This window comes from Phaethon aethereus, assembly GCF_964289735.1.
Source record: "Phaethon aethereus genome assembly, chromosome: 2".
NCBI lineage: Eukaryota > Metazoa > Chordata > Aves > Phaethontiformes > Phaethontidae > Phaethon > Phaethon aethereus.
The window spans coordinates 9,241,433-9,262,523 of record NC_138582.1 but is presented as its reverse complement, the minus strand read 5'-3'; the positions used below and the strand labels follow the sequence as shown (position 1 = coordinate 9,262,523).

At 40.8% G+C, this 21,091-nt stretch overlaps 1 protein-coding gene across 1 annotated transcript in view; it reads left to right on the top strand.

The window, feature by feature from the left end:
• The window catches only part of TG (thyroglobulin), a gene marked incomplete at both ends in the record, with an annotated part of 165,338 nt that extends 145,121 nt beyond the window's left edge, over positions 1 to 20,217 (top strand). Inside the window, 3 exons of the mRNA XM_082014969.1 lie at positions 11,927 to 12,067; positions 12,840 to 13,030; positions 20,102 to 20,217. Of these exons, the coding sequence (XP_081871095.1) occupies positions 11,927 to 12,067; positions 12,840 to 13,030; positions 20,102 to 20,217 (448 nt within the window). The remainder of the gene's footprint in view (positions 1 to 11,926; positions 12,068 to 12,839; positions 13,031 to 20,101) is intronic.
• Between the last annotated feature and the right edge of the window lie 874 nt (positions 20,218 to 21,091).

Sequence of the window (21,091 nt, the reverse complement as noted above, 5' to 3'; positions counted from 1 at the left end):
CACACCTCTCTCCAAGAGAGATTTTTGAGACCCTTGCCTTTTTCTCAGGCTTTGTCCGAAAGGGCTCAGGGGAGAGACAGCAGGTTCCTACTGGCACCATTTGATATGGTGAAGCTCCCTGCAAACTACGTGGGGTTTTTTCCTCTCCTGGTAGCATAGTGAAAAAGCATTTGAAAGAAACCAGCCACGATCTAGGTTACAGATGAAGGCCATTATGCTGCAGTAAAACAGGCTCGCTTTCTTTTGAGCTGAGAAGTTAATCCTCGGGGAGCCGTTATTTTGCTGGCAGCTCCAGCGGGAATGTTCACAGTGCTCTGTTTGGCTACCGATAGTCTCAGATAAGTGACTTTTACAAGGCTCCAAACAGGGCTGAGCTGTTGTATGCCAAAAATCCAGCCGCACAAAGAGAAAAGATGTGCTCTCAAATTAGCTAGCAAGTTTTCTCTTGCTTTGGAGAATGATAGTGACCCAGTCATCTACGATAAGATCTTATTTGAAAGTAGTTGAAAAGGTACTTATACAACTTAGAGTCACTGGTTTTGAGGCAGTGATTGTGAATTGATGAGAATTTCCTCTTCTATCTAGCCCTATTTAAGATTTCTCTTGTGCTCGTGTTATTTAGCATTTCTCACGCTCTCTAGTTTAGTAGTAGTTTACGTAGCACTTAGCTACAGAATTTAATATTTATGTTGTCAGTGGTCTTCTAAGCTAATTACTTTAAATTTTAGTGCAGAAGTTATTACTTCACTTTTTCATAACCCTCTTTAAAAGAACAAACAAAGCCAGTATGCTGTCTGAAATTTGTGGGAATGGTGAGGCACAGGGTCAAATGCCTTAGGCTAATGCACGTGCAAGGAGAAATGGACCCAAATTGGTATGCTGCATCTACATTCTTACTCCTTTTGTCTTTGTTTATGCTTAAGTACCATTAAAATAAATGTTGTTTAGTTGCAAAGGCAAGCAATTAAACAGAAATTGCAGAATTCAGCTTGTCCATGTACCAAAGGATCTCATTTAACACTGCGATGTGACTATTATGAAGTGATACCCTCACTTTCCCAAGGGACGCCGCACTAGGTCCTTTGCTGAATATACAGCGAATTTTTTCTGTCATTCACTCCTAAATGAATCCTTCCTTATTCTTTATCCCAGTTTTGCCATGTGACCTCTCTCCCTCACCCTTCGTACAGTATTTCCCCCCTACATCTAGTATACGTGCATTGCAGGCTGTCCAGCAGTCTCACCGCATGCCAATGAAGTGATGCTGTTGAGCGTAGGAGCTTTGCATGGGAGAGTGGCCTTAACTGCTAAAAACTGTGAGACACTCTCAGTAATCTGAAACCAGCAAAACCCAGTGTTTGGGAATATTACTGGTGATTTGCCTTGCTGGATTAAAACCAATGATGTACATGAAACAGCCTTCAAGTAGAATATATAAACTAATCTTGAGGAACGATCTGGCATCCATTTCACCAAGTCCCAAGGGACTTTCCTAACCAATGGATGAATAAGTCCTGCCATTTCTCAAGTTCTTCTTTGAAAATTGTGACTTTTCTTACGGGGAGGAGCAGAGGCAGATACACTACTGAGTAACCTACAACTTAGGCTGGAAGGTAGTATATGTGGGGTTTGAACTTGCTCAGCAGAAATGAGAATTGAATCTGGGATCCTGCAAACATTCTAGCTATTAAATTCCTGAATAGAAGAACCCTGTTACAGCCATTTCTTTGTGTTAATGAATGCAATAACCAACAGTATGTTTTGCACATAGTAGGCACGTACAGGATATTCTGTGAGTACACAAACTGGATCAGATCCGCCTTGGTGCATTGTAGCTGGAGGAACACCTCATTAGATATTCCTGATCACTCATAGGCATTTTTGACAGAAAAACGATTTCTCAGCCCGTTCTATATTGAATCACATCTGTGTTTGCTGAGATACAAACCTTTGCTTGTAAAAATGGAAACTTCTATAGTATTATGTCCATAGGTTAACATAAGAGATAAAATAAGGATTTTTTTGGTCTTTGGTGTCTAAATCCTCCCTAAGACCTCAGTTTACACAGGATATGGACCTTTCCCTCTTTGAGTCTGTTATCTATATCATAAAGATGATGATGATAATATAATTACATATTATCTATAATAACTACAAATAGCTACCTCACAGGGATATTGGAAAAAGTACATTAAAATAATATTGTGTTCAGATAATTACAATATTGAAAGACTATTTACTCTTAGATAAATATTCTGGCTGGGGAAATGGCCATGCACTAACTAGGATAAGGCACAGTATAGTAACACATTCTTCATTTTCTACTCTGTCACCTCTCTTCTACTTTATGCGTGTCTCCCAAAATGTGTAACAGAACAGTGAGTTAAAATGGAGAGATGAAAAAGTACTGGTATTTCCTCTTGTTTCACATGGAGCAGTCCCTTAATAACTCACAGCAAGATAAACAAGAGGGAGGGGGAAGTCAGCCAGTAAAGACAGACCCAACTGCAGTGATGCAAAGTAGTCAAAAGGTTATTAAACAGGGAGGAATTTTTACCAGTACAAGTCAATTAGCAGAAGTTTGTCTCACGACTAGGTGTTTCTAAAATGTAAACATATACACACATGCAAGCATGCATAGATACAGGGGTAGGATTAAAAAGGCCACGCTAAACTCTGTGACACGTGGTAAATCACATAAACCCATGAACTGACAGTTTTCATATAGACGAATGGATCTTGCAGAGAGCAAACTAATATCTCCTTCCACGTGGTAGCATTCTCCCCAGCTTGGCATAACACCGTGTCTGCTTTAGTCTTCAGTTCCTATTTGAATAAGGAGGGGGATGCATAGCCGACTCCCACATTAATGATCTGTGGTAAAAATATATACGTGACCCAGATGCCATTTTCTCACTCTGTTTTTGAGAACACTTAGGCCTTGGAGTAAACATTTATTCTAAACAATGCAGGAGGAATGTGACTGCTCAGCATTGCCTAGGATTAGCGGGGAGGGCTGGAGTATAGCTTTATTCACAGTAAAGAAATATGTGATAGAGAAGTATGCTTTGACAAGGCTAATATTATTATTAACTGTACAAAGATTTGCCTTGTTAACCCTTCAAGGGGATTCTGGGTGATTTTTGCATATTTTATAAAGTAGCACTGCTTGCCACACCAGCATAACTTCCAAGTCACTGCGCTGCGGTGCCAAATGTGCTGTCTTAAAAATGGTGGATAAAAATCAGTGCTCTGCTCACTGAGGAGGCCGGATCGTCAGCTGCAGCAGGATGGCAAAGCATCATTGTTGTCATTGAAGTGGTCTAAACTGAGACTTAATGAGGCTCCATCTTATAGTCATTAACATTACCATAATAATTGTCACAAAAGCTTTTGTTAACTGTTGTGCATTGGACAGATTAATCCAAGATTAATGAGCTGCTGTCTGTTTTGAGTCATTTTAGTTGGGGCTGTCTTTACCTCCTGACTATGCACTCTTGTGTATATTGATGTGAGTTGTTAAAAGACTGCTCCGTGCCAATGCTCACATAGTCGGCTGGATTTCGGTGACACCTTTTATGATTTCTGTAACTGAACGCGAGAACTCCTGACTGATAAAAAAAAAATAAACGTCTGTGTATAAAGCCATTCAACTATGTGAAATATTTTAATTTTCTATTTATTATATATGCTGTGCTAATTTTGTCTGTTCTTAATATCCCTTTAATTAAAGGAGATTTTTCTACTCTTTTGATTTTGTAATAATCATATCCCTGTCCTTTAATCTAGCCACCACTTGTTGTCTACCTGAGTCTCTCCTCCTGACTGTAGCTGTTAGTCCATGAGTACAAACACCCCAGAGGTTGGGGGGCCACAGTGTGAACTGGGTGCTGTGGAGGCAGACAGAAAGTTATGTCTCTGGGCTTCAGAGAAACTCAGCTAAACACAGAGGGCAGGTAAGGCCATGGAGAGGTGGTAACAAGAACGAAAAGATGCACGTTGCCTCAGTAGCTGGGCAGGCACCACAGTCACCTTAGGTAGCTACAGACACTTCCTGCGACAACAGCTTGTAATTTTTCTCTGTAAAGCTCCACTCCCTCTGATCTCCTAAAAGTTGTTTTGCTCTTCTTGTTGGAATTGCCTCTCATCCCTCCGGCCTTATCTATTACATTATGCCAGCTGCAAGCTATGAAAACACTCTCCCACTGATTCAACCACATCATGCCATTCTCAAGTCTTTAGATGGTTTCTGTATTGCTAAAGGCTTGAGATTTAGACAGTTTATTTTTTCTTCCCACAGAGTGGTTTAGGGATCTTTATCATTCGGTAGATATTTCAGATCTTGAAAATTAGCCATAACCATGCAAATGTAAAGCACAAAGTTCAGAAAAAGCAGAAATCAACTTTAAGTTAACCAAAACTCTTCTGAAAGACTCAGAAAAGTACAAAACAATTTTTGGAACTGCATGTGCTGCACTGGGACAGGCTGTTCCAATGAAATGTAACCTAGAAGATAGTAGAAATCAATACAGGCTGGAGGATGAAGGGATTGGGAGCAGCCCTGCCAAGAAGGATTTGGGGATACTGATGGATGAAAAGCTGGACATGAGCCGGCAATGTGCGCTTGTAGCCCAGAAGGCCAGCCACATCCTAGGCTGCATCCAAAGCAGCGTGGCCAGCAGGTCGAGGGAGGTGATTCTGCCCCTCTACTCCACTCCGGTGAGACCCCACCTGGAGTCCTGCCTCCAGCTCTGGACCCCTCAGCGCAGGAAAGACATGGACCTGTTGGAGCGGGTCCAGAGGAGGCCACCAAAATGATCAGAGGGATGGAACAGCTCTGCTGTGAGGACAGGCTGAGAGAGTTGGGATTGCTCAGCCTGGAGAAGAGAAGGCTCTGGGTAGAGCAGCCTTTGCTGCTAAAGGGGCGTTTTAGCAGACGTTTTAGCAGGGCCTGTTGCAACAGGACAAGGGGTAATGGTTTTAAACTAAAAGAGGGTAGGTTTAGACTAGATATAAGGAAGAAATTTTTCACAATGAGGGTGTTGAAACCCTGGCACAGGTTGCCCAGAGAGGTGGTAGGTGCCCCATCTCTGTACACATTCAAGGTCAGGTTGGACGGGGCTCTGAGCAACCTGGTCGAGTTGAAGATGTCCCTGCTTACTGCAGGGGGCTGGACTAAATGACCTTTGAAGGTCCCTTCCAACCCAAACTATTCTATGATTCTATGATAAGCAAAAAGTCCATATACCCAGAGAGACCTTTCTTGGTGCTCTGAGGTCTTTGGATGGACTCATCACCTTTCTAAGGAAATTCATCCATTCATTCAGCTCAGGAGTAGGTGTACTGAATAAATGCATGAATTTCTGTCCCCCAAAGATGCACTCAAGTGTCAATATGCCTATTACTAGGTTTTTAATATGGTAATTCCCTGAAAAAATTCTGTAATCTGTCGAGATGATAAAAGTGCTTTGTACCTGCACTAATATCTATAATTTTTTTTCAGTGAATGTGATCTTTCAGGTTCTTGAATTTATTATCTGCTACTTCAGTTTTATTTTCTTCAATTGGCACAGCTATAATGCAAAGTAGAACATTGCGTGTATTAGGAGTAATCCAAGTGGAAAAGACACAGGATACTTTTGGAAGTCACATGTATCTATAGGGCTTTTTTGGTGCAAAGGTGAATAAACTTGGCAGTTTAATCCTGTTAGGAGTTAAGCTTTTTCCATATGTCCTGATTTTCCTGAAAAGAAGAAAGAAAGAAAAACGTTCATCTGTTTTTCACATGCTTTCCCCCATTTGTTTGGCAGGACTTTGTAATGTGAGACACAATGAGCCAAATGCATCCCTAGAACTGCAAACGTCACACCTTGGCTCATTACATTTCTATAAATATCCAACTATCCTCTGATTATTTTTTTTTCTTCCTGTAATCACATACCATTTCTTTTTCTAAGATGTGCTGTTATGTATATACATATATATATATTTATTATTATTTTTGCTTATTATCAAAATGAACATTTCAGTCCAGGCAAAGTGCAGGGTTTGTAGGCTGTTCCTTTACCATGACATTGACGAGATGGTGCCTGTTAGGAGCTTAGGGTACTTGATCCCACTCTGCAGATCTGCTGATATTAATATGAAGAGAACGTAGATGTGTGCTAACAACCACAATTAGTATTTTCAATACTTCTTGCAAAAATTAATTTTAAATTCATTTATTGAAAATAAACATAGAAGAGGGCCACAAGATCATGCAGGCAGTGGCATTTTATATATAAATCATATCTTCTTCTGCAGGGATATGGTGGTTAGGAAATCCTATCTCGACTCAAATCAGCAGATTTATCATCAGCTCTATGAGCCTGGGTTTCACCTATGCTGTTCAGTCCAGTCAGCATGTAAATGACCTATTCTCACCAAAGCCAAATGACAGTGGGTAGGATTTTTGTTTTCTTTTCCAAGTGACAGGCCTATCCTTGCCAATGGGATACTGAACAGGGTCTTGAATATGAAGCTAGGAACTCAAAACCATGATCCCATCTCTAACATGGATCCTTTCACAAAGCTGTTGGAATAAGCAGTTATGCTCATAAAAGTTTACATGTAAAGGATTCATTTGTCGCAGATCGCAAATATCTGCTAAGTTTAGTGACTAACATGAGTTTGGGTACACTATTTCTTCTAAATTTCTCAGACAACCATTGTAGCTGAAATAAAATGAACAGATCTCTCTATTTTACCTTCTGAAGAGGCTGGTTTGCAATGCTCTAGCTGAACTGAAAGGTTTGTGCAGGCATTGAAGAAGGAAGGAGTTGCCCAGTAGACCATTTATGACTAATGATGTTACTGTCCCCAGCGTGATGGGGCTGGGGACTTAAGAATCTAACGTTATCTGCTTTGGTTTTTGCTGGGCCTAGCTTACCGGGCTGTGTAGCCTGGCCTCATATCACATAGGGTAATAGAAATTTTGGCCAACATCTCTAGACAAAGCTGGGGAAGACTGAAGATCACCTGAGGGTCAGGGTTTTTCAGGCTGAGGCTTGAGAAATATGTCTGCTAGATTGTATTTGTTGCAAACTTATAATTCAGTAAAAAAAACCCAACCAAACAACAAACCAAACAAAAACCCAGAATGCTAAAACAGTGTCTCTTGTGAAAAAGGGGGTGCTTGTGTCATAAAATGGACAGTAGGTTGAGTATATAAAAATGTATAAAAAGGAATATGAAGAAAATTGGCTAAAACTGTTTGTATGAATGGAGATAGAATGAATTTTGGAGTGAAAATATCAGTTAAATTACTCCCATAGAGTATTTAAGATGTGGTGTCAGGTTCTTCAGTAGGTTTAAATTTCCATTTGCGTGGTTCTCTTGTCTAGGTATCAGTAAAAAATTTTAATGCACAAAAATAAAAGCAAACTCATGGCCACACGTTAGTTTCTTGTTCTAGACCATATATATTAGACAACTATTCTGTTAATAGTTATCTGTGCTTCATGTGGACTAAAATATCTGTATTTACTAGGCAATGCAGCTAAAAATATTGGTAAATAAATATCTCTTTGGTATGTTCACTAATGATGAATGTATTCTTCTTCAACTTGCGTTCTCATCCTGAGTAATTTGCTGGTAACTTTGGCTGAACTCTAGCTAGAGTTATGTTTATCTTGTTATTTTAAAATTTAAATGATTGGATAGCAGTGGGAAGTTTGGTATTTTGGTATTGTATAGGCTGTCATTTGAATTTTGACTTAATTTACATTGGCTTCTATCTGTGTGTGGAATTTTAAAAAAGAACCAAAAATTGCATTAAGCCAACTAAGAATAGAAGCTGTGACTCAAAAGGCTTCAAGATTAATTGAAATTGTTACATTTTTTAAATGAAAGAAAAAAAAGAGAGAAGTGTTAGGCTACAGTCAGTCATTAATCATAAAAATAGTTTCCAGTATAAAACAATTAGCCAGATCTAGAACAAGGACAAAGTTCAAAATGAGATGTGTGTCCTAACTGACGATGGATCACCGTGTGATGAGGTCTCTGCAGCCCCAGCTCTAAGTTGTGCATTCAGCCCTGATGTAGAATAGCACGGTGGTCTGCCAATTCATCTTCTTCTGTCCTGACTGCCATGATTATGGATAGCCATTAATGACATCCCATTTTGCAAAGAAAATTTTTGAGGATTTCTGCATTGGGGTTTTTTTTTGTTGTTGTTCTTTGGGGTTTGTTTTTTTTTACTGTTCCAAAAGCTTGTGGTTAAGATATTCACTTCAGCTGTTGGAAATCTGGATTTATATCTATGCTCTGTTTGATCTGGAACAAGAATTTGATCCAAAACAACCGTAGCCTGAGTACTTTTGTTTTAAATTCTGACATTCTCATCTTTTACTCTTCCCTGTTGAAGCTGTTCTTTTGTATGTGAAAGTAGCCACAGTTCTATAGAAAAAGCAGTGGAGTATCTGATGGCTAAGAAACCCCTTTCTCTCTTACTTGGAAATATTTAAATGGAAACTCCATCTCAGGCTTAAGGAAAATTTTTCTCAGAACCAATACCTTCCCAATTAAATGGGTTGGCACTGTATAATGAAAATTCCCAGCAAGTGATATTTCAGGGTCTGCTGTTAAATTGCTGGCTATGATTGTCACAAAGTTTCTGATTTTACTACCTGTTTTTCTGTAAACTGGATAACTGACCTAAAGCAGTGCCTCCTTCTGAAGCAAAGTAATAATTCTCCAAGGGGAGCTTACTTTAGTGTGAATGAAGTGGTAGGGTCTGGCTCCTAGCTTCCCCATGGCTCAATTTACCAGTCTGTCATACTGTCACATAAGAAGAACTGTGGATCTGTTTCTAAAAATGTTGACATCTTAAAAAGAAAAGGTATACATACAAGATCTGAAGTGATACCATTGCATGTAGTACTAGTCCCATGAAGTCACTAAAGCCAAGATTTCATCCTTACATATAACTACATTCACCACCGTTATTAAAATAACAGATCTGTTCCTTGAAAAGAGACTTCTGTCGGGGAAGTTTGCTGCTATTAGTTTGCGTTCCTTGAAAACACTTTAAAAATCCCTCTTGCCATTGTCTCTGCAGTCTTCCCTTTTATCACACTGTCCTCTGAAGTCCACCAGTTGGTGGGCACTGCACTTCCCCATTTAGAGCTGATGCTGTTGAGTCACCTATGTGGCACCTATATGGGTTTCAGGAGTGCAGTTTGGAGCAGCTCAGCAAACAAAAACCTCTGGACAGAGCTAGCAGGGTACAACAGCAAAGCTATACATGCTTATCTGTCACTCCGCTCGCTCGCTCGCTCCGCTTTTCCTCCAGTGAAAACAGTATCACTACCTGATGATACCAGGTAGTGTTTGTGTTAGTGATGTTAGTGGTACCAGGTACCTGCCATACCTTGAGTATGCTCAGAGCTCCTATGAGACTCCAAAATCCTTGTTTGGGTGTTTCTGTCCATTTTGCACTCCCTTCTGGCAGTAAAGGATTATTATCAGAGTTCGAGGGAGGAGGCAGAATTGTTCCCCTGATATTTTCCATCTAGCTGCCATCTAGATGTTTCACAGTTGTCTTTACTGCTGTTCTGTGCACAGATATATAGGTGCCTCTTTTCCCTCTTAGCCTTATGTTTTCTTTCTCATCCTCTTACTACTGATACTCGCTGGCAGGGGTGTGGTAGCATCAACCAGAAATATTGAAAACAGTCCATAAAAGTGTAGAGTTTTCTACCATTTTATGTCTCTGTATCAAACCCATTACAGTTGTACAAACAATTTCAATCCTAATAATTTGGAGGTTTAATAATTATTCCAAATTATAATTTGGGAGGTTTAGATTGAATATTAGGAAAAATTTCTTCACTGAGAGAGTGGTCAAGCATTGGAACAGGCTGCCCAGGGAGGTGGTGGAGTCACCATCTCTGGAAGTGTTCAAAAAACGTGTGGATGTGGCGCTTCAGGACATGGTTTAGCGGGCATGATGGCATTGGGTTAATGGTTGGACTTGATGATCTTGAAGGTCCTTTCCAACCTTAGTGATTCTGTGATTCTGTAATTTCTCTGTTTAGGAGTTTGCTGAATTTTAGCTTGGGCTGTGACCTTAACAGGTTTTACCTCTAGAAACATGAAGGCTGAGAACACAGTCTCATTTGAGGGGAAACCCTCAGTCCTAGCTCACTTGTTTTAGATTTAGACCAAAGTTCACCTTTACTATGCCTTCCCTACATGGGTACATTTGTCCCTTCATTACATCTTAACTAATTTCATGTCCTCTATTCTGTTCAAAAGTGACTCTCTATTGGAAAGAAAATAGCTCCTTTAAGTATATAGTATCTTTGCTGCAATACTGACACTAAACATTGCTGTAATACATTGGGCCAAGCAAATTATTTTTAAAGCAAAATTATTAAACTACGATCTTGCTTAATCCTTCTATAAATATTTGGGGAAGAAAAATATGCTTTAATCTTGTTTCAGTTCTACATTTTTTTGGTGAATAATCTGTGAATAATTCACTTTCCAGATGCAAAGTATTACTGAGGTATTATGATAAGACTAAGGAAAATACAACCAAAGATGTATTTCATTTAGAGGGCTGTGTGTTTGTTTTTCAAAACAGAGGCTTTGGTGCCACCACTCATAAAATCTAAAGGAGTCATCTTGCTTTCAGTCCACCTGCCCATAATGGTTTGAACTACAAGCCTTATTCTATTAGAGGCAGTATCAGAGTCATATCAATGCTGCTGCATTTCATGTCCAAAGATAAAATAGTTTCAGTTGTGCCACCTTTCAATAACAACCTCTGCAGCTACTGCAGATGGAATCTTGCTGAGTGGATCTGGGATTTGTTTGTCCTAGTCTCACATACATCTGTTCCTTCTCCCAGGTCCCCTGATGCTGTCTGCCTTCGTGCAGCATTTAACCAAGTCAATAAGATCTTTGTCTAAATGTGGGATACAGAAAACGCAACTGGACTCCATACCAGAAATGTCTCCTTCTGAGCTGTGGTTCAAAGCTGGGTGTTGAGCATAGCTTAGTTATAATTTTTATTAGTAGAAGTTGGCCACTGTTTTTCTGCAGGACTTGAGGATGTTACGTTGCGTAACCTTTGCTGCTAGGTCCTACAAGTGTTGTCTTGCCTGGCCAGTCTTGTCTCTGAGTGTTGAAATATTCCTTACTATATGTGTTAATTATTACATGAAAGTAAACAATTCTTAAATCTGATCTAGGTGATTATCTCAAGCTGTTTTGACTTGACTGCCATATAAAACTTGAGCAGAACAGACTGTATGAACCAAAACCACACAGCCAGCAGAGAAATTACATTAAAACTATGTCTAAGAAAAATCTTCATAAACATCTCCTGTTACGTCTTTCCTTATCCAAAGATTTGGGGCAGAATGCTGGCCCCAATGAAGTAAATGGAAAAAACTCCAATTGCTGTTAAGAAGGGCCAGGATTTTATTCCAAATCTGTGAAATAAACCATAATTAACCTTCCATCATGGCTGCCAGATTCCATGTCCCCACTTGCTTGCACTTTCTGAATTTAATTTTAGTGAAAATCTGTACAAAATTTAAGATGCATTTAAGGAGTAGCCTTAAGGAGTAGCCAAGCGACTTTCTCCCTCTATCACTTTCTCTTATATGCCCGGTTAATGTAGAAAATATGCCCTTCTGTCTTCCACAGTTTTTCTTGTAACAGATGTTAAAGACTCTACATTAACTTAATGGCAAATTCTCCTTGTTATTGCTTGCTCTTTTATATTCCGATCTGAAGAAGCCCCAGAGCTCACCACAGTCTACTTAATGGTCATTAATTATTTAAAACTTTGCATTATCACCTGAATTAAATTAGCTCCCTTTTTCCCCCAAATAAATACATGATTTTAATTATCTTTATATAAATATTTTTTTAGTTCAGGTCAGGAGCTCTTACTGGATGTTCAGTATGCATTTGGACTGCCATTCTACCCAAAGTATGAAGAACAATTTACTCTGGAAGAAAAGAGCCTTTCCTTGAAAATTATGCAGTATATCTCCAATTTTATAAACTCCGGGTAAGTATGTAACATTTAAGAATTGCAATGACTGGGAAGGGGGCAAGGAGTAGAGGGAATGTAGTCCAGATCCTGCCCTCACTCAAGTGGCCTCCATTTCCTCTAGCAATTTGTAATCCTACAGAGGGAACTTTGGTCAACGCTGTTGGAAAGTCATGGCCAAGTTGTCAAGCAGATACCAAAGATTTGTACTGTGACACTTAGCTAGAAGTAATAGGAATTTTATCTCCATGCAGCAGCTGCAAATTCTACTTAGATATATTTGGGGCTACAAATGTCTCGGTATTGTTTCCAGAGTTTAGTTCTAGGACCCCAATTCTGAAATGTTTTGGCTAAGAATTCCATTATTCCCAGAAGAAAGGGGAAAGCACATGAAGACACAGTGCATCCTTTCCCAACTACCTTGCGAATAACCCTCAGCTTTACTGTGCTGTGGTCATGCTTGAGAATGAGGAGTATCTCTGGAAAGCTTGTGTGGGAACTGTGACTTTACGTGGTTTTGAGAGTCCCTTGGGTTTGAGAACAAGGTTTGTTGAGGGTGTTCACGAGCCTGTGTCTATACAGGTTCTGTGTACCTGTTCCCTAGGAAAGTGAACTGGACTAAGAAGTTACTGCTGGGTGAGACACCGTGAATGATTCACCAGTGTGGACTGAATTTGAACCCTACTGGCCAGAGGAACTGGTTATACATTTCCTTGACCCAGCTGATCTCCTTCTGCATTTTACTGTTCATGTCTTTGTATTCTAATGATCATTTCTCCTGTTCCCTTAGAAATCCAAACTACCCTCACAGTTTCTCAAGAAGGATGTCAGGGGTGATGCCCCCCTGGCCTATGTATCTGCCAAATGATGATGGTGATAACTACAAGGAGTTCACTGTTTCCTTGCCAACTCTTAAAGGATTGAAAAAAGCAGACTGTTCCTTTTGGTCTGATTATATGAGAAGACTGAAAGCATCCACAGGTGAGCAGAATGTTTTCTCTCGTTAAATAAGACCTAAATTCGCTGCTTAATGTTTCCCTCTGTCTGTAGTCCTGTTAATATAGTTATGTCAGTGTAGAAAAATACTTTTCATAGATGAAATATCTTGCACTGTCCAGGGTCTAAGGTTGAGACTGTCCTGATGCAACACTAAAGAAATTTATTTCAGAGCAGACAGTTTGTAATAAAGTTTTATTGTCTTGGAGTTAGAGCTAGAGAATTATACAGTGATTATAAAAGATATAATGAAGCTATATCTCCTAACAGTTTGCTCTCTGTTTGCAGTTGTAGACTCTGACTAAACTGGAAGTGTCCTCTTTTGTCTACCAGAAGCACCTAACATGAGAATGTCGAGATTCATGTGGTTTAGGAGGAGCACAATAACTTCTATCCACTGTAAAGCAACTGAGGCTTTAGATATATATCAGTATGGATCCTGCATATTTTAACTTCACATTGGATAGTTTCTTTGGTTTTTTTTATAGCTGTGCTGGTTATGCCCCTTGTATTTCTCCTTTCTCTCCATAAATTTCCATGCATCTGTGAGATTCCATCATTTTTTTTTTATTGCTTAGAACAGTAAGATCAACTCTGCTGAGATTTCAATCTGCTGCTCTGCCCTGAACACTCAATTTATTCTAGTAAAATTGTAGGAAAACTCCCCTTCATAGAATCAATCATAGAATCATAGAATGGTTTGGGTTGGAAGGGACCTTGAAAGGTCATCTAGTCCAATCCCCTACCATGAGCAGGGACATCTTCAACTCGATCAGGTTGCTCAGAGCCCCATCCAAGCTGACCTGGAATGTTTCCAGGGATGGGGCATCTACCACCTCTCCGGGCAACCTGTGCCAGTGTTTCACCACCTCATTGTGAAAAATTTCTTCATTATACCTAGTCTAAATCTACCCTATGGTAGAGATTGTCTATGTTGTAAATAAATGTGGATAGACTCAAGAAAAGCAAACAAAACCGTCCCTTTTTGGCAGGCTGAGATGTTTTGAATTATTCTTGGAGGCTTGCAAACTTACAAGTGTTTTTTATGTCCTAAGGACTTATCTTCTGTGAACACAGTTCAGGCCCTTTCTGCTTTGGAGGGCAGTTGCATTTCTGGGAAAAAAATGTACTCTCCAGGACACCGAGCTACCTAAGCTACCTGTGCCTGACAGTCCACCTCAAATGGACCGAGGATGATCTTTGAGTCATACAAAACTAGTGTCTCAGAACCATCAAGTTCGTGGTTCTGATACAAACACAAAGCATCAATATTTTTGTTCAAGAGATAGCCTGAATCATTGCTGGGACTCAGGGAAAAGAGGAGAGTTTATCACCTCTGGAAGAAGGGGCAGGCAACTCACGAAGAGTACAAGGATCTCGTTAGGTCAAACAGAGTCAAACAGGGTCAAACAAATCTTTCAAATTAGAAAGGCAAAAGCCCAGCTAGAGCTCAGTCTGGCCACAGTCGTAAAGGATAATAAAAAATGCTTCTACAAATATATTAACAACAAAAAGAGAGGCAAGGAGAATCTCCATCCCTTACTGGATATGGTGGGGAACATTGTCTCCAAGGACGAGGACAAGGTTGAGGTAATTAATGCCTTCTTTGCCTCAGTCTTTAATAGCCAGCCCAGGTATCTGCAGGGTATTCAGACCCTTGAGCTGGAAGATGGGGATGGAGAGCACAATAACCTGCCCATAATCCAGGAGGAAGCAGTTAAGGACTTGCTATGCCACCTGGACACCCACAAGTCTATGGGGCCTAATGGGATCCACCCGAGAGTACTGAGAGAGCTGGCGGAGGAGCTTGCCAAGCCACTCTCCATCATTTATCAGCAGCCCTGGTTAACAGGGGAGGTCCCAGAAGACTGGAGGCTTGCCAATGTGACATCCATCTACAAGAAAGGCCGGAAAGGAGGATCCTGGGAACTACAGGCCTGTCAGCCTGACATCCGTACCAGGGAAGATCATGCAGCAGTTCGTCTTGAGAGTGCTCACAGGGCACCTGCAGGACAACCAAGGGATCAGGCCCAGCCAGCATGGGTTCGTGAAAGGCAGCTCCTGCTTGACCAACCTGATCTCCTTCTATGAGCAGGTGACCCGCCTAGTGGATGAGGGAAAGGCTGTGGATGTTGTCTACCTGGAGTTTAGTAAAGCCTTTGACTGCGTCTCCCACAGCATTCTCCTGGAGAAACTGGCGGCTCGTGGCTTAGACAGGTTTAGTCTTCACTGGGTGAGGAACTGGCTGGATGGCCGAGCTCAGAGAGTTGTGGTGAATGGCATTAAATCTGGCTGGTGACCGGTCACAAGCGGTGTTCCCCAGGGCTCGGTTCTGGGGCCGGTCTTGTTCAATATCTTTATAGATGATCTGGATGAGGGGGTCGAGTGCTCCCTCAGTGAGTTTGCAGATGACACCAAGCTGGGTGGGAGTGTTGATCTGCTGGAGGGTAGGAGGGCTCTGCAGAGGGATCTGGACAGGCTGGATCAATGAGCAGAGGTCAACTGTATGAGGTTTAATAAGGCCAAGTGCAGGGTCCTGCACTTCGGCCACAACAACCTCATGCAACGCTACAGGCTCGGGGAGGAGCGGCTGGAGAGCTGCCCAGCAGAAAGGGACCTGGGGGTGCTGGTTGACAGCCGGCTGAACATGAGCCGGCAGTGTGTCCAGGTGGCCAAGAAGGCCAAGAGCATCCTGGCCTGTATCAGAAATCGTTTGGCCAGCAGGAGTAGGGAAGTGATTGTGCCCCTGTAGTTGGCACTGGTGAGGCTGCACCTCGAATCCTGTGTTCAGTTTTGGGCCCCTTGCTACAAGAAGGACGTTGAGGTGCTGGAGTGTGTCCAAAGAAGGGCAATGAAGCTGGTGAGGGGTCTGGAGCACAAGTCTTATGAGGAGCGGCTGAGGGAACTGGGGTTGTTTAGTCTGGAGAAGAGGAGGCTGAGGGGAGACCTTATCGCTCTCTACAACTACCTGAAAGGGGGTTGTGGCGACGAGGTTGTTGGTCTCTTCTCCCAAATAACTAGTGATAGGACAAGAGGAAATGGCCTCAAGTTGCACCAGGGGAGGTTTAGATTGGATATTAGGAAAAATCTCTTCACTGAGAGGGTGGTCAAGCATTGGAACAGGCTGCCCAGGGAGGTGGTGGAGTCGCCATCTCTGGAAGTGTTCAAAAAACGTGTGGATGTGGCGCTTCAGGACATGGTTTAGGGGACATGGTGGCACTGGATTAATGGTTGGACTTGATGATCTTGAAGGTCCTTTCCAATCTTAGTGATTCTGTGATTCTGTGATTACTTATGGTCTTTCTTCAAAAGTGGACTCAAGATTTTGCTATAGGCCTTTTCATCAGTTTCTAGGTATCCCTCAGTGTCTTTCAAGTTCCAAGGGGATATTTTGATCTCTCTGATCGCTTTCTGCTGGTTGAGATACTCATAATTTGCAAAGCTTTATTATGATGTTTAAACAGTCCTGGGTATAGCTTCTAGTTCTTTTGGGACTTCATCTTGCAGCATTATGGCTACGTAACGCCAGACTGTTTTGAAGTCACAGCTCTGGCAGGATGAGTGTTGAGTTGATGGAGCACCAAGGACAGAGGCTACTCCCAGCATTTACAGAAAATCCAAAAAAAGGTGGGAAAGTATCTACAAGGACAGGTTGTTTTTGAGATGGAGAAGGTTTAAAACCATGAAAACTGGCATAAGAACACAATAACATTCATGTATGGATCAGTCCATGGCCTGCCTAGCTCAATATCCTACCCTTGTCAGTGGCCAAAACCAAATACTTGAATGTTAAACATAAAAATTAAGAGAGAGAGAGAAAAACACACTGAATAAGTTCACAAAGATGAGTCAAATTTTTGAAAACAAGACACACAGTGTGAGATTTATGGAGTAGGGATTGTCAAGGAGAAGGTTTAAAAAGTACATGTCAACATATTTTTCTGCAAGCAGGAGTACACCCTGCCTGCTCTTCAAGCCAGTATTTGCTTGGCCTCAGCTCCATGGTAATGCAGCTACACAGTTCACTTCTACTAAATTCCATCTCATAGCAATGTTGACTTGTCACTTTGCTTTGATAGTCATCTTTAATCTTATCTCACCCCAGAATACTGAAACTTCTCATATGACTTCTATTTAAACAAGCATCACTTCAAACCCGTTTCTGCTCCAGACCTCGGTATGGGATGGTACCTTACAAAGATTCCTGCTGTGGGTGTCTTGATAGCAAGAAGTTGATGACTTGATAACAAGTCTTGGGAAAAAAGATTCATAATGTTCATCAGTTCAGCTAGAAGGACTAAACACCCTCAATTTCTTTTTGAGAGGAGGTTGTGCCAAAATTCATGCCAAAGCAGTGTCAGTCCATCGGTATAAATTCATCACTTGCACTGCTCCCAAACATCACATTCTGGAGGAGTGGACAAGTGACACTGTAGAATGTGTTCAGTCACGAGAACAGAAATCTCCTTTCTTTTGTTTTAAGTCTTTAAGCACCATTTTGGTGCTTGGTTGGTGTGCCTCCCCGCACCAGAGGTAGCTTGCTGTACCTCCCTTTGGAGCTGAAGAACTGCACCTCTGTTGTTACCTGACTGCTCCAGACTGTGTTCCTGGAGTGCTGCCAGGCTGTTGTATGGGATCCTGGCATGATGTTGGATGCTAGATTTGAGAAAGCAATGCTGCAAGCCATTTTTGGATGGTGTACCTTGCACTCCATCCTGAGGGAGAACTATTTGTCAGTCAGCTAAACCCAATCAAACACATAGTGGAAAAAAGAGCAATTTCCTGCCTTTCGATAATTATAAATCTTCATTTATCAGAAATGATACACTGTTCATTCTGACTGCTGAGTCTCAGTTGTTGTGGGTTGCAGTTTGTGGCCTTATGCCAAGTAGATGGAGCTTACAAGTGTGGCGGCAAGAGGCATTGCTAATGAAACAAATCCAGTTTTCACATCCAAGTGCAAAGCTGCAGAAGGTCTACTCTGATGCAATCTCAACCAACTGTGATGAATCCCGTTTTATCCATCTCACCACTTCCTTCAAATCAATATCTTTCCAGCTTCATATATCATCTGTGATCTATAAGCAAAAAAAACCCCAATATATTTCAGTAATATGGAGAAGAACTGGACAAACCAGTGATCCTAAAATCTAACTGCAACTTCTTTTCAAAAATTTTTCTTGATCCTTTGTTTACTGTCAGGTGAAATATCTTGAGTTAGAAATGTCAAATTAGGGATAACTGAAGGCTCAGTATCTTAGACCCTAGGTCTCAGTCCAACGAAAAACTGAATTACTCATAAACTCATAAATTGCAGTTTCTGGAATAATGCCTCTCACATTTAGAATCTCTTGTACAGCTGAAGTTACATGTCTTTTAGGTTAGTCACTGCTGGATCTAGAAGCTGTTGTTTATATATCCAGCTTAACTGTTACCTGTAATTTTCATTGCATTTAGTAAAAATATTGTCCAAGTTGAAATAGGTGTTTAATTTTGTGGTCAGACTGCAACATTTAATGATGAGACCATTTGTTCCTGGCATATAACTGAAATGTATGTTGTCATAATTGAAGATATTTTAACAAAAGTAATTTCATAGATGCAATGATTCTTCATGGTATTTACTGGCAGTGCCTTTACAAATTACGGAGGAAAGTTTGAATCTCTTTCATTGCAGATGCTCTATAAATCTGTTGAAGTTTTGTTTGAAGCCAGTTTGTAATGTTGGCATTTTGGGGGGCAGTTTACCTGGGGAATTATGAAAGCGATGGTGCTTGAAAAGGTTTGAATTTAGTAAACGGAGTTCCCATGGTTGCATTTCAAAGACATGCTTCATATTCTGAATCATGATGGTTTCCATGGGAAACATCAAAACGAGAAACAAGAAGGGTGGCCATTGTGGAAAAAAGCTGTGGATGGCTTTTTCCAGGGAATGTGTTAACAACTTGAAATTCAGTTAAAAACAGGAGCTCCAGAATGTTTATACATATTCAGACATATGTCTGAAGGCTAAAATTCCCCTTGCCTATGCAAGGACTGTGCTGCATATCAGTGAGTCCCCTTATAAGGGGCCTCTCACTCCACCCTGAACAGGTAATCTTGCATCCAGTCTACATCTCTTACTCATCTAACTGGTGTCTAAACTCCTAAAATAAGTGCCTCTGTAAGCAGTGTTGCAACTGGCGAGAAGGAGATGCCTTCAGTGTCTCCAAAGTAAAATCTTGCCTACCTAACTCTTGCGCTTAAATTTAGACATTTAGGCATACTTTATATGTGCAAGTTAGCCAGACTGGACCCCACCTGTAGAAAATTCAACGGCTAGCAAAGCTGAAGTCTTCTCCATTGGCTCTGAAACACCATCTGTAGCCACACAAGAGTCCAAAGAAAGCAACAGTGCTCATAGTTCAGACTTGAATCAAGACCAAATCAGGAATGTTGTGGTTAGCATTCATCTTTTACCCATTCTGTTCACAACTTCTTTCTGGAAATCTCCACTAGAAAACATATTCCTTTAGTATGAAGCACATCTGTGCAGCAACGAGAGCACTCTGGGTAGGATATATTAAATAAACACCATCAGTACACTTTATGGCACAGTTTGGTCTTGTTGAGGCAACTGCACTTCTGAAACAGGATGGAAGACTAAAAATCACGGAAGGTAGATTAAGGAAGAAGAGATTTATTAGAGTTGGGTGCTTGGGGCTTTATGTATCCCAGACAGAAAAAAAAAATCATGTTCCCCACATTTCCTGACTGGTAGGTAAGTGTCAGGAGATAATACAAAAAAGAGCACAAGTCCTGCACAGATGGAGTGCAAACTATTATGCATTCCAGTGGCAGTTATTTAAAGCATGCTGGAAGCATGTTAATTAATTACCGTTAGGTGATGTGTCATTATCCTAAAGCAAATGGACTACAAACTGAGAAAAATAGCTTCCTGAACATTTACAGCTGCATAAAAAGGCTTTTCAGTGTCATTGACAAAGTGTAAATCTTCTAACTTGCAGCATCAAAGATATGACATTTATTTTAATCTTAGTTATATTGTCTTTTCAGGAAGTGCAAGTAACGGAGAGCCGTCTGCAGAAAACAGCCCTAGGGAAGCTCCCAGAGAAGGACTTGCCTCCCGGGAGAGCCAGCCTCTGGGAGACAAGGTGGCTTACAGCAGATAGAAAGTCACAGTGCTATTGGATGGGTTTGTCACACAGTTGTACATCCATACAACTGTGTCACACCAGATGAACAAGTTGCTTCCTTTAGTTAACTTTCTGAACAAGTAAAGTAAACCTCTCAAGAAAGTAGTTTTTCAAGAAAATCGTTTAATATGGCACAAAATAAGCCCTACAGCTATTATTATAGGTCAAATGAATCTGTAATTTGAAAAATGAATAAAAACTGTGAAAACCAAACAAAAGTACTTGGACTTTATTTCTTGCAAGCGCCCAAATACCTACACGTTGTAGTACCAGCAGCCAGAAAATGATGTACATTGAAACTCTGAGAAGTCCCTCAGCCAATGAGGCTTAAATTTGCTGCATGTCATATCTGACTTGTTCTTTTTTGTTACTCATTCTATCACAAGCTGCCGATAGGAGTGAGAGACTGGTTTGGCATTCTGGAGAAAATTAAAAAGCTTCAAGATGGGGAAGCGTTGGATCCAGGAAGAACGATGTAAGCAGGGAATCCAGAGTGTGCACTGAGTGTGCTCACATGAAGTCAGGCACATGCACATGCTATATTCAGCTCGTGATCACCTGTGAAAATATGTATAAGACTATTTGGGTAAAGCACAACACACAGCAGAGAAAATACAAAACATATGTTAATTAAAGCTTAGAATATGCTGTCCTTGGAACATTTATCTTTTGTAAGGGGAATGTGAGATACAGAATAGTTTTGGAAGCATAAGGAAAAGTGCATCGTAGGGTATCTCTAATAGCTCTGGAGGTAGTTTGGGTTAGGTTGTTAATTTATTGCTGTAATTATTTGGCAACAGATAATACTCAGTTGACAGTGTATCACACTTATGTTCATGATACTTGAGAA